The sequence below is a fragment of the Chrysochloris asiatica genome, unplaced genomic scaffold (genome assembly GCF_000296735.1).
Source record: "Chrysochloris asiatica unplaced genomic scaffold, ChrAsi1.0 scaffold00023, whole genome shotgun sequence".
NCBI classification, from domain to species: Eukaryota; Metazoa; Chordata; class Mammalia; order Afrosoricida; family Chrysochloridae; genus Chrysochloris; species Chrysochloris asiatica.
Genome location: NW_006408541.1, coordinates 18,254,787 through 18,266,369, shown reverse-complemented (window position 1 = coordinate 18,266,369; position 11,583 = coordinate 18,254,787). Strand labels below are relative to the sequence as shown.

The 11,583-nt window shown below is 43.0% G+C and overlaps 1 protein-coding gene across 1 annotated transcript; it reads right to left on the bottom strand.

The window, feature by feature from the left end:
• Nucleotides 1–619: 619 nt before the first annotated feature.
• TP53TG5 (TP53 target 5) lies at nucleotides 620–3,006 on the bottom strand. The gene is made up of 4 exons (XM_006839339.1): nucleotides 2,959–3,006; nucleotides 2,598–2,672; nucleotides 2,294–2,421; nucleotides 620–1,124 (listed from the first exon to the last, which is right to left on the bottom strand). The coding sequence occupies exons 1-4, from the start codon at nucleotides 3,004–3,006 to the stop codon at nucleotides 620–622; spliced, it is 756 nt and encodes a 251-aa protein (XP_006839402.1).
• Between the last annotated feature and the right edge of the window lie 8,577 nt (nucleotides 3,007–11,583).

Here is an 11,583-nt window from a genome sequence, read left to right as displayed (position 1 = left end):
CCGTTCGGGAAGAGGGTACAAGGACCAGGCTGTGGTATGTTGGAGATGCTGATTTTGCTGAAGGAGGAAACCTTTCAGTGTGACCACGGGACATAAGCCCCTTCTTGGGGACCTTAGTTCTTTCATGAAGGGGGCTAGAGAATTTTCGTCTTTATATTTTATTAACTACGGAACTTTTTGTTTAGAATAAATCTAATTGAGGCATGTTTAAATAAAATAAAAATGAAATATTTCAGTGCCCTGCTCTCCCTCCCTCATACACTCGACCTCCGACTTTTGACCTCCCCACAGACAAACACTTAGAAATCACTAAATCTTAACTCAATGGCAACTAAGAACACCAATAAACCTGATTACTTAGACCTCTGATTGGGAGATTCTGAATCACCCCTCCTGAGGTGTGATCCACATGGGGTGATCCACGTGGGGACCCGGACCTCAATTGCTCCTCCTTCCCGAGCCACTACCTTGCTGTGTGGCCTTGGCCAATGACTTTCCATTCTTTGGGCTTCCCTTTGTGGTCATGAAGGTGGGGCCTCCCAGCACTGCCCACCATAGCCCCCAGACATCAGGATCCGACCCTGGGACTTCATCTCACCCTGGCCTGGCCGTGGCATCATCATGCCCTGCACGGGTGGCACATTGGCAGCTTCAGCTTTGCAGAGCAGTAGCGGGTGCAACAGCGCTTGGCCGAGCGCAGGGTGGAGGCTCTACACATCACTCGGGGTCCTGGCAGGTGGATGCGTGTGGGCAGCCCCTCAAACCAGAACCACTGGCCAGCTGCATCCTCCTGCTTCATGTCCCCTGTGGGAGTTCTGAGGTGGTAGTTCTTGAGGAAGACCACTTGGGGGCCTCTAGTGGCTGCTTGGCTCCTCCTGGCCCCAGGGGTTAGGTAACAGCTCCTAGATGTCCTGGGAACCTCCAGTCTCATCTGCTCGTTCTGCTGCACTGCTTCAGGTGACCTCTTTGCCTTGTACTCCGACCCCACCTGGGCCTTTGCTTTCTTGAGCTTCATCTCCTTGGGTTCCTCTGTGTACTCTAATTTCTTGGACTTTGGTTTCTCCTTGGGGCACTCAGCCTCCTGGAGTTTTTTATTTTGTGTCATTCTACTGCAGCTGTTGTCCCTGGGAAGGAGAAGGGAGACAGTCAGCAGAGCAAGACTAGTGCCTTAGTCTCCTAGCCTAGTCTTGAGACAGTTGCTATGCAGCCAGCTCAATGGAGCCTGATAGAAAACTAGAGATTGCCTGAAGAGACCCTTATCTACTACCCAGAGACCTTGGACCTGTGGTTGTTAAGTGCCATCGAGTCAGTTCCATCTCAAAGCCACCTTGTATAGGGTTTCTGAGGCTTTTAAATCTTCACAGGAGCAGAGAGCCTCATCTTTGTCCCAAGAAGTGGCTGGCAGACTCAAACCACGGACTTTATGGTTTGCACTATGGTGCTTATTGTATGGAGCCGTTAGAAGACCTGCAATTATCCTCAGCTCAGAAATTCTGTTTTTATAGGTATTATTCTTGGGGCAGAAGTCGGGAAACCTCAGCTGCAGTGCAAATGAGACACCTTATGAAGGAACAAAAAAAATAGATTTCATACCACAGCCCCGTTTATTGGATTGTGGGCACTTCGGATGTGATTAAGTAATGACAGACGGGTGAGAGGTCCGGAAGGTGAAAGAACACCCACCTAGGGAGATAGGCATCTGCTACTAGGTCAGAATTCTGCCTCTCTAGACTTCCGGTGATAGGGAAATTAGTCTGGTGAGGTGTTTTTGGTTTTGTTTTTTCAAATTGTGTTCTCAGAAGCCTTAGAATTCTGAGGAAGGGCTCAAATGTCCCTCCCTGCGGGATTGAGCCTTAGGAGAACAGTATGCCTTCTCTCCCAAAAAACCAATGAGGAACTGAGGACGCAGAGCCTCAGCCAAATGAGCACTCAGACCTCAGGGTCCAGGTCTGCAAGAGAATCTGGGTTGTGTTGACTTGAGAGGGGGAGGGGCAGGAGGCATGACCCCTCCTCCTCAGGGTCCCAGGTTGTGGCTATCCCATAATCAGATGACTCTGACTGTAGTTCAGACCTCGACTCTGATGTTCAGACCAGAATGGCTGTCTCGGCCAAAGCACATTACCTGGAGCCTAAGCTTCCCTATTGGAGGAACCAGACTAATAAACACCTTTCTCACAGAGCCTTTGTGAGAATCAGACCTGTTTTCTAAATTCTCTAGATGATGCCTGGTCCCAGTGACGATATCATTGGCACCATTGAGTCTACAGGAGGGCAATGGATGGGCCCAGCTTACCTAGAGTTGATGAGGATCTTTGGGACTCTAAACAGTGAATACCAACACCTTTTAGCCAGGTTGTACAGTTCTTGGATCCGGGGGTTTGGGCTCTTGAGGAGCTTCAAGAGGGATAAGTTTTTCAATACCTGCCAGGGCCGAGAAATCAGAGGAACACAAGCTTCAGTGCTCCTGAGATAGCCTCTCACTCCCCACCCTGTCTCTGGCCCAGCTCCATTCCACACTGGACCTGTGACTCTTACTGGGACTGTACTGTGTGGGTACGCAGGTTCCCCTAAGTAGGAGCCAAAGTGGGGCATCTCACCGTTTTCAGACGGGTCCGCTCAATTGTTTTGTTGACAGGATGCCTCCTAATGTCCTGTGGTTCCTCAGCTTGTATCTGAGGGAGAGGAAAGAGCTAACATGGGAGAAGGCCCTTGGATGCCTCCACCATGCCTATCTACTAGTCTGAACATGGTTGATCAACGCTGGGTTGGGAAGTTCTTGTCATCTTGGTTTGGGGGCAGAAATGGGGAGGGCATTCTGACTCTCCTGACCTCCTTTCATCCCTTACTTCTCTCCCTTTCCCCAGATGGAAGGCCCTGCCTGCCCTTGGTATGGTTTGACACTTCCTTAGCAAGTCCCCACTAGGAGGCTCACCCCCAGGGTACAGTCCAAAGCCCCACCTTGGAAGCCACTCCACTCTTGGACCGTTTCTTTGCTGATGGACTCATGTCGGAGCTGCCAGGCCTCAAAGACAAAGGGAACAAGACTGCCTCTGGGCACTGCGTGCTCCCTGCCCCTCTCAGCTCAACCAGCACTCAGGCTGAGCCTGAAGGTGTTTGTGCTGAAGCTCCCTGACAGGGGAGCTATGATGTCACTGAAATGTGTGACAGCAGCAGGGCTGGGTCTCCAGAGAGTAGTGTGTGGCAGGGGTGGAGGTAGTGAGGAGGACACGCCTTACCGGTGGAGAAGTCTAGTGAGTGCCAAGCAGCAGCATACATTGTCATAGGCACCCCTGGAAGTAAGAGGATTGCTCCTTCTTTTTCGATGATGAAACCAAGGCCCAAAGAGGTTCATTCATTTACTCAAGGACACATAGCTGGATAATGGTGGAACGAGAAACCTAACCCAGGCCTGATGGTTAACCTCTGAAACCAGGGCTTTCCCAATCATACTCACGTAGTCTGTCATGTGTAGGAGCATGGTGACTCTGTAGGATAAGCAAGCACAGGGCTGCTAGTCTCAAGGTTGATTCAAACCTACCAGCCACTCTGTAGAAGAAAGATGAGGTTTTCTGCTCCCACAAAGATTCATAGCCTCAGAAACCCTATACAAGGTTGCTATGAGTTGGAACCAACTTGACAACATCTAACAAGAAGTCAGTCGTGTCACATATGTTGACTGGGTGCCAGACATGTGTCGGATACTTTTACAAGGCTGGAGTTAAAGTGCTTATCCTTAAGGAGCTTAGAGTATGGAAGGGAAATAAAAAACAAAAAACTGTGCCTGTAAATTTATAAACAAGAAAATATATAGTACTCTTTATTGTACATTCCATATAGTTCATTGATTCTTACAGAAGGTTCTACTTGATTTTTGCCAAATCTTGTTTCCAGTCTATGGATTAACTGACAAACACGTAGGTGTAGTTTCAACATGAATGTTGATTATTTTCATCTACCTTAGCAAGTAAGAAAAACATGAAACAAAGATGTCAAGTTTACTCATTTGTCAATAACAAGATCAATTTATTTACTAAATTGGATCATAGTTTTTGAATACTGTAAATGTATTTTCTCAGATTTTGATGTGCTATTCATAATGTAACAGCTACAGAAATAACATGTTTAAGTTTAATATGCATTATTAAAATTTTCTCCAGTACTTTCTTAAGTGTAGACCAAGGGTTGGCATATTTCTTCTGTAAATGGCCAGATAGTAAATACATTAGAATTTGCAGATCAGATCATCTCGGTGGCAACAACTCAACTCTGCCATTGTAGTGTGAAAGCAACTGGGAACAAAATAGAAATGATTGGGTGTGGCTGTGTTCCAATAAAACTTTATTTACGAAAACAGATGGTGGGTTGGATTTGGCCTGCCGGTTTTGCAGTGTCTTATGTTGACACTTGGTCTAGACAATCAACAAAACATCAAAACCTGATTGGTCTCATTTGCTTATATCACCAAAGCTGCTCATGTCAAGCAGCTAGTGTGATGCCATTGAGCACAGGGTTGTAAACAGATGCACAGTTGCATGTTAATATATATTTCTACCATCTAAATATTACAGATAAGGAGCTCTGGTAGCGGAGTGATTACGAGTTGGGCTGCGGACCTCAAGGTCAGCAGTTCAAAACGACCAGCTGTTTTCATGGGAGAAAGATGAGGTGTTCTGCTCCCGTAAAGATTTACAGACTCGGAAACCTTATGCAGGATCGTTATGAGTCAGAACTGACTCCACTGCACATAACAACAACAACCAATATACAGATTAGTCATCTCAAGAGCACAAGTATTAGTAAAATGTAGTAAAATAAAACAAGAAGTGATGAGCTTGCACATTTTTTTACTTCTTTTTTTTTTATACTTTCTTTTTAGTGAAAATATACAAGCAAACCCAGCTCCCATTCCATAGTTTCTAGACATGGTCAGTGGCATTGGTTATGTTCTTCACGTTACGTCAATATGCTCCTATCTGGTTGCTTCACCCTTGTTAACGTAAACTCCTGGCCTGCCAAAAGGAGCTCTGGTAGTCTAGCGGTTATGAGTCAGGCTGCTAACCTCAAGGTCGGCGGTTCAAAACTACCAGCTGTCCCGCGGGGGAAAGGTGAGGCTTTCTGCATCTATAAAGATTTGCCTCAGAAACCCTATACAGGGTCACTGTGAGTTGGAACCAATACCACAGCACATAACCACCACCACCTGGCCCCCAACCTTCTCATCTGTGCTTTTAAATAGCTGTAGGCCGTTTGGTGTTATGCAATTAAAAAATAATAACAATAGTCAAGATTGGCAATTTTTACTTTTTGAATAAAATGCTCTCTTAGTTTAAAGGGGACTTCACGGGCTCCTTTCAATTCAAGGTTATGAGAGTTAATCAAGATAATAGGAGTCTTCAGGACTCTTCCAGCTTCAGTAGGTCCAATAAGTTCGGATTCTTTGAGAATTTGAAGTTCTGTCCCACATTTTTCTCCCTTTTTATTATTATCTGTATTTTTTAAGATTACTTATTAATTGTAACTTTCTTGTTGGTAGGTGCCATCGAATTGGCACCAACTCATAGCGACCCTATGCACAACAAAATGAAACACTGCCCAGTCCTGGGCCAATCTCACAATTGTTGCCACACCTGAGCCCATTGATGCTGCCACTTTGCCAGTCCATCTCACTGGAGGTCTTCCTCTTTTGCTCTGACCCTCCACCTTACCAAACATAATATCCTTCTCCAGCAACTGGTCCCTCATATGTCCAAAGTATGAGAGACGAAGTCTTGGCCTTCCTGGCCTCCAAGGAGCACTCTGGCTGCACTTCTTCCAACACAGATCTGTTTGTTCTTTTGGCAGCCCATGGCACTTTCAATATTCTCCTCTAACACCATAATGCAAATGCACCAATTCTTCTACAGTACCCCTTATTCACTGTCCAACTTTCGCATGCATATGACATTGAAAATACCATGGCTTGGGTCAGGCACACCTTAGTCCTCAAACTGACATCTTTATTCATCAACACTTTAAAAAGGTCTTGTGCAGCAGATTTGCCTAATGCAATACATCATTGGATTTCTTGATTGCTGCTTCTATGAGTGTTGATGGTTGATCAAAGAAAAATGAAGTCTTTGACAATTTCAATCTTTTCTCCATTGATAAGAATGTTGTTTATTGGTCCAATGGCGAGGATTTTTGTTTTCTTTACATTGAGATGCAATCTATACCGAAGGCTGTGCTCTTTGATCTTCATCAGTGAATATTTTAAGTCCTCTTCACTTTCAGCAAGCAAGGTTGTATCATCTGCATATCACAGGTTATTAATGAGTCTTCCTCCAATCCTGATGCCATGTTTTTCTTCATAGAACCCAGCTTCTCAGATTATTTGCTCAGCATACAGGTTGAATAAGTATGGTGAAAGAATACAACATTGTCGCACATGTTTCCTAATTTTAACCCATTCAGTGTTCCCATGTTCTGTTCGAACAACTGCCTCTTGGTCTATGTACAGATTCTTCATGAGCACAGTTAAGTGTTGTATAATATATATAAATGATGTCTGTGCTTAGTAACTGGCCTAGAAATGTAGCAGTTGCCTCTTGCTAGCCATTATGAGCCAGTTTCCACTCACCACTATTATGTGGGATGGAAATCAGTGGAACAAAGTAGACAGATTAAAGAGGACAAGGAAAGTTCAGGTGGGGTTCTGCTGTGTGAAAAGGATAGTTGGGGAAAGATTCACCAATGCGAGGACTTTTGAGCAAGACTTGAAGGAAGTTAGCACAAGGGAGGGTGACGGTGGTAGGCCTTGGGGGCACAGAGGGAACTGAAGTGTGGAGGCTTCCTAAGGACTCAGAGTGCTGGGAAACCCGGCCACCTAGCTGACTGCATCAGAATCTGGAGAGTTTATGGGTAACACTGCTTCTCAAGCAGCACCCCAGTAGGTCAATCTGATCTTCAACCAAGTTTGGGAACCACTCCATTCCATACTGCTTCTAAATGGGAGAAGTATGCATGTGTAGGGAGTGCTTAACACTGTCTTTTAGGGCCACATCGAGCCTAGACTGGAAGTTTCTGATGTGGTTAATGTCCTTTATTATTAGGGTGAGGGTGGAGTGGGGAGTTTGAGGTGCTGCTGTGGCCCAAGGAAGAAACCAAGGGGTGATTTGGAAGGTAAGACCTCACTCTCCTCTTTCCTCCAATACTCCTTGACCTCTGTTTGCTTAGGCATCCTGCTTCTTGCTAGCACGCTCTCACTTCTAATCAGCGGGTCTCTCCTGGCCTCTGGCTGCTCTGAGATCCTGTTACCTGGTGGACTGCAACAGAATCATGTACACCTGGGCTCCACGTGCTGGGGTCCCACTGTGTGCTGGTACCGAAGACAGCAATGCTTCTGGCATAGCATACCTCCCCTCAAGGCCAGGGGTTTTGTATATTTGTTTTAATTTAGAGCCTAAAATCATGGCTGGCATATACTAATGCCCAATAACTGCTGAAGAAAATAATAGAAATAAATCTAAAGATTAGGTAAAACACTGATGAAAAAAAATCAAAAAAAGCCTAAAGAAATAGATAATAACATAATCACAGATTGGAAGACTCACTGGGTTTTGTTTTTTTTTTCTGTAAAAAAAAACTTGTTTATTGTGTTGGGCATTGGGGAGGGTATTATGTCTAGTTCCCTTTTTTACTTCTTTTTTTTGCGGGGGGGAAGAAAACATTTACTAAACACATATTGGATACAGGGCTTGCATCTAAAATATACAAAGAATTTTTAAAACTCAACAATAAGAAAACAATCAACCCAAATACAAAGCAGACAAAAGATCTGAACAGAAACATCATCAAAGAAGATATACAGATGGAAAATAAGTGTATGAAAAATGCTCAACATCATATGTCACTAGGGAGTTGTAGGCCAAAACAACAATAAGATACCGTACCTATTTGTTGTGATTAGTTTCCATCACAATCTACTCAGGGCAACACTATGCACAACAGGTTGAAGCATTGCTTGTTTCTGCAAGACTCACTGTTTTTAAGATGTCAACCCTCCCCATTGTCAATTCTACAGTCAAAACTCCTAAGATTTTGTTTTTGTAGACATCAACAAGCTGATTTCAAATTTTATATGGGAAAGCACATGAAGTGCAGCAGCCAAAAAAAGTTTTGAAAAAGAACATTAGTAAAATTGTGAACTTACTGTGTTTCCAAGTGTTACTGTACAATTACAGTAACATGACAAATTACAAGACTTACTATCATCTACTCAAAAGAATATGGTCCTGGCAAAAGGTTAGAGCAGTGGGACAGAACAGAGAATCTAGAAATGGATCCACACATACAGAGCCAATTGATTTTTGAGAAAATTGCGAAGACTATTCAATGGGAAGAAGATAGTCTTTTCAACAGATTATGTTGAAACAATTGGCTATCCATAGGTATAAAAACCTGGCACCAACCATCCCTCCCTCAGCATTCTCTACTTCTGGGTTGAACTGTAATGACCACATCAACACTCACAGAAGCAGCAGTCAAGAAATCAAACGACGTATTGCATTAGGCAAATCTTCTGCACAAGACCTTTTTAAAGTGTTGAAGAGCAAAGATGTCAGCTTGAGGACTGAGGTGTGCCTGACCCAAGCCATGGTATTTTCAATAACCTCATATGCATGTGAAAGCTGGACAGTGAATAAGGAAGACCGTAGAAGAATTGATGCTTTTGAGTTATGGTGTTAAAGGAGAATACTGAAAGTGCCATGGGCTGCCAAAAGAACCAATAGATCCATTTTGGAAGAAGTGCAGCCAGAGTGTTCCTTGGAGGCCAAGATGGCCAAACTTCGTCTCTCATACTTCAGACATATTTTTAGGAGGGATCAATCACTGGAGAAGGATATCATGTTTGGTAAGGTGGAGGGTCAGAGAAAAAGAGGAAGACCTCCAAAGAGAAGGATTAGCCAAGTGGCAGCATCGATGGACTCAAGTGTGGCAACAGTGGTGAGGTTGGCCCAAGATCGGGCAGTGTTTCATTCTGCTGTGCATAAGGTTGCTATGGGTCGGTACTGACTCAATGGCACCTACCAACAACAATGACCACACAGAATTTAGTCACCATTCTCACAGTTGTGGGGTTTATTAGAGAAGTTAACAGGTCAGAAATGTTCAGGGCACTGTTCTTCTAGTCACAACAGCCTCTCCTCAGCCATGTCCACAAGCAGGCCTCTCTCTGCCCAACCAATGTTACAAAACTCATTTAGGACTGCTGGTAAATGCCCACAGGACACACACTCCACCTCACTCTGAAGGCACTTGGCTCTAGTCAGCAAATTTAGCTCCTTTAGTTAAATGCCTGGAGGCACCACCCTCTGTAAACCCAAAGTCACTCAGTTTTACTTGCTCCAGTGGCCAGGCTCTTGTGCTCAGGCTCTTGGTCCTACTGCTGCTGCTCCTCCTGTATCACAGATTTCTGTCCCTGGGTCAAAGAGGTTCAGTGTGCAGGATCTCAGGGTCCAAATGACATGTTCTACTCCTTGCTCTTATTTGATGGTGGTGAGATTTCCGCTCCTGCTTCTGAAATCGCTCATGTTATACTTAGGCTAGAGTTAGTTTTTACAATCACAATGAACTCTGTTAATGTCCATAGCTGAATTAATTACCCTATCAGTATCTTCTCCCACCTTCTCTTACCCAGACTCATGGGGAATAGAGTAGTTTTGTGGGAGTTACAGAGACATGGCTAGAAGAGACATATTAAATAATGAACGACACCACAATAGTAAAAAGAAGAACCTTGATCCGTACCTTACACCTTATTTAAAAATTAACTGAAATTAACCATAGCTTTAATTAAAGACCTAAAACTTTAAAGCACCTTGAAAAGAACACCAGAGTAAATCTCTGTGACTTTGGGCTAGGCAAATATTTCTTAGGTAAGCTAGCAATATGAGGAATGTAACGGGGGACATCCCTACAGACCCTGCAGACATTGAAACGATAAGGAACTATGAGGAATATGGTACTGTCCGGTCCCGGCAACTTTTCATTCTTTATACAAAAGGTATAGGAGTCACAGCTGGCTCTGTGGTCACTAATAGCCACAGCAACAGGAACAATTCTATACACATAAGTCAACAACTTAGATGAAATGGACCAATTCCTAAAACTCATCCAATAGGAAGTAGGTCATTTGAATATGACAATAACTGTTAAAGGAACCATTTTAGAGTTGAATTTGTAGTTAAGCAATAGAGTTGTAATTAAATGTGTAATTAAAAAGTTGAATTTATAATTGAAAAAAAAATCTTGAGAAAGAACTCTCCAGGCCCAGACAGTTTTACTGGAGAATTCAATATTTAAAGAAGAATAAACTTCTGTACTATCCAGTCTGTTTAAGAAAATGGAAGAAGAGGGAACACTTTCTAACTTGATGTATGAGGCCAGTATTACCTAGATTGGGATCATGGTGGCTCTATACCATAAGCACTGTACCGTGAACAACAAGGCCGGTGAGTTGAGCCCACCAGCCACTCTAAAAGAGAAAGATGGGATTCTCTGCTCCCGGGAAAATGTAAAGCCTTGGAAACCCTATACAGAGGCACATTGAGTTGGAATTTACTCAACAGCACTTAGCAACAATAATGACCCTGATACCAAAACCAGACAATAACGAAACGAAACCAAAAACCATAGACGGCGTATTTCATCTAAATGATCACGTGTTGCACAGAGTTGTTCGTGTTGTTGGTTAAGTATCATCAAGTCGGTTCTGATTTATTGAGACATTGTTTAGGGTTTCCAAGGAGCAGCTGGTGGGTTTGAACCACTGACCTTGTGGTTAGCAGTCCACTGCTTATTCCACAGTGTCACACTAGGACTCCAGAGTTGTTCATAATCTCCATTATCCTTTTGATGTCCCTGAGATCAGTAGTGATGGCCCATGTCATTTCTGATACTAACAATTTAGGTCTTCTCTTTTTCTTTGTTTATCTTGTTAGAGGTCTGTGGATTTTTTTGAGCTTTTAAAAAACCAGCTTTCTGGTCATTGATTTTCTGTACTTTCGGTTGCATTGGTTTTGCCTTTTTTTAGATTTAGTTTCCTTTTTGATTCTAGTTTATGAAGCTAAGATGATGAATTTTTGATTGAAGACATTTTTTCTTAATGTAAACATTTTGTGCTGTACTTTTCCCTTTAAGCACCACTTTAGCCGTAGTCCACAAATTTTGATAGGTTGTATTTTCATTTAGTTAAATTAAAAAAAAATTTTTTTTTTCCTTGAGACTTCCATTATGATTATTGAAACTTCATGGATTACTTAGAAGTGTGCTGTTTAATTTCCAGGTGTTTAGAGGTTTTCCTGTTATCTCTCTGTTGTTACTTTTTAGTTTGATTCCATTATGATCAGGTAAATGCACTTTGTCAGATTCAATTTTTTAAATTTATTAGTAACTTTCCCAATACTGCTTTCATCATATAGTTAGGTTTTATCATAGCAACTTTTTTTATGATATTAAAAAAACGCATTGCTATTGAGTTGGTTCAGATTCATCAGTACCCTAAAACTGCTGCGTAGGATTTTCGAGGGTGTGGTCTTTACAGAG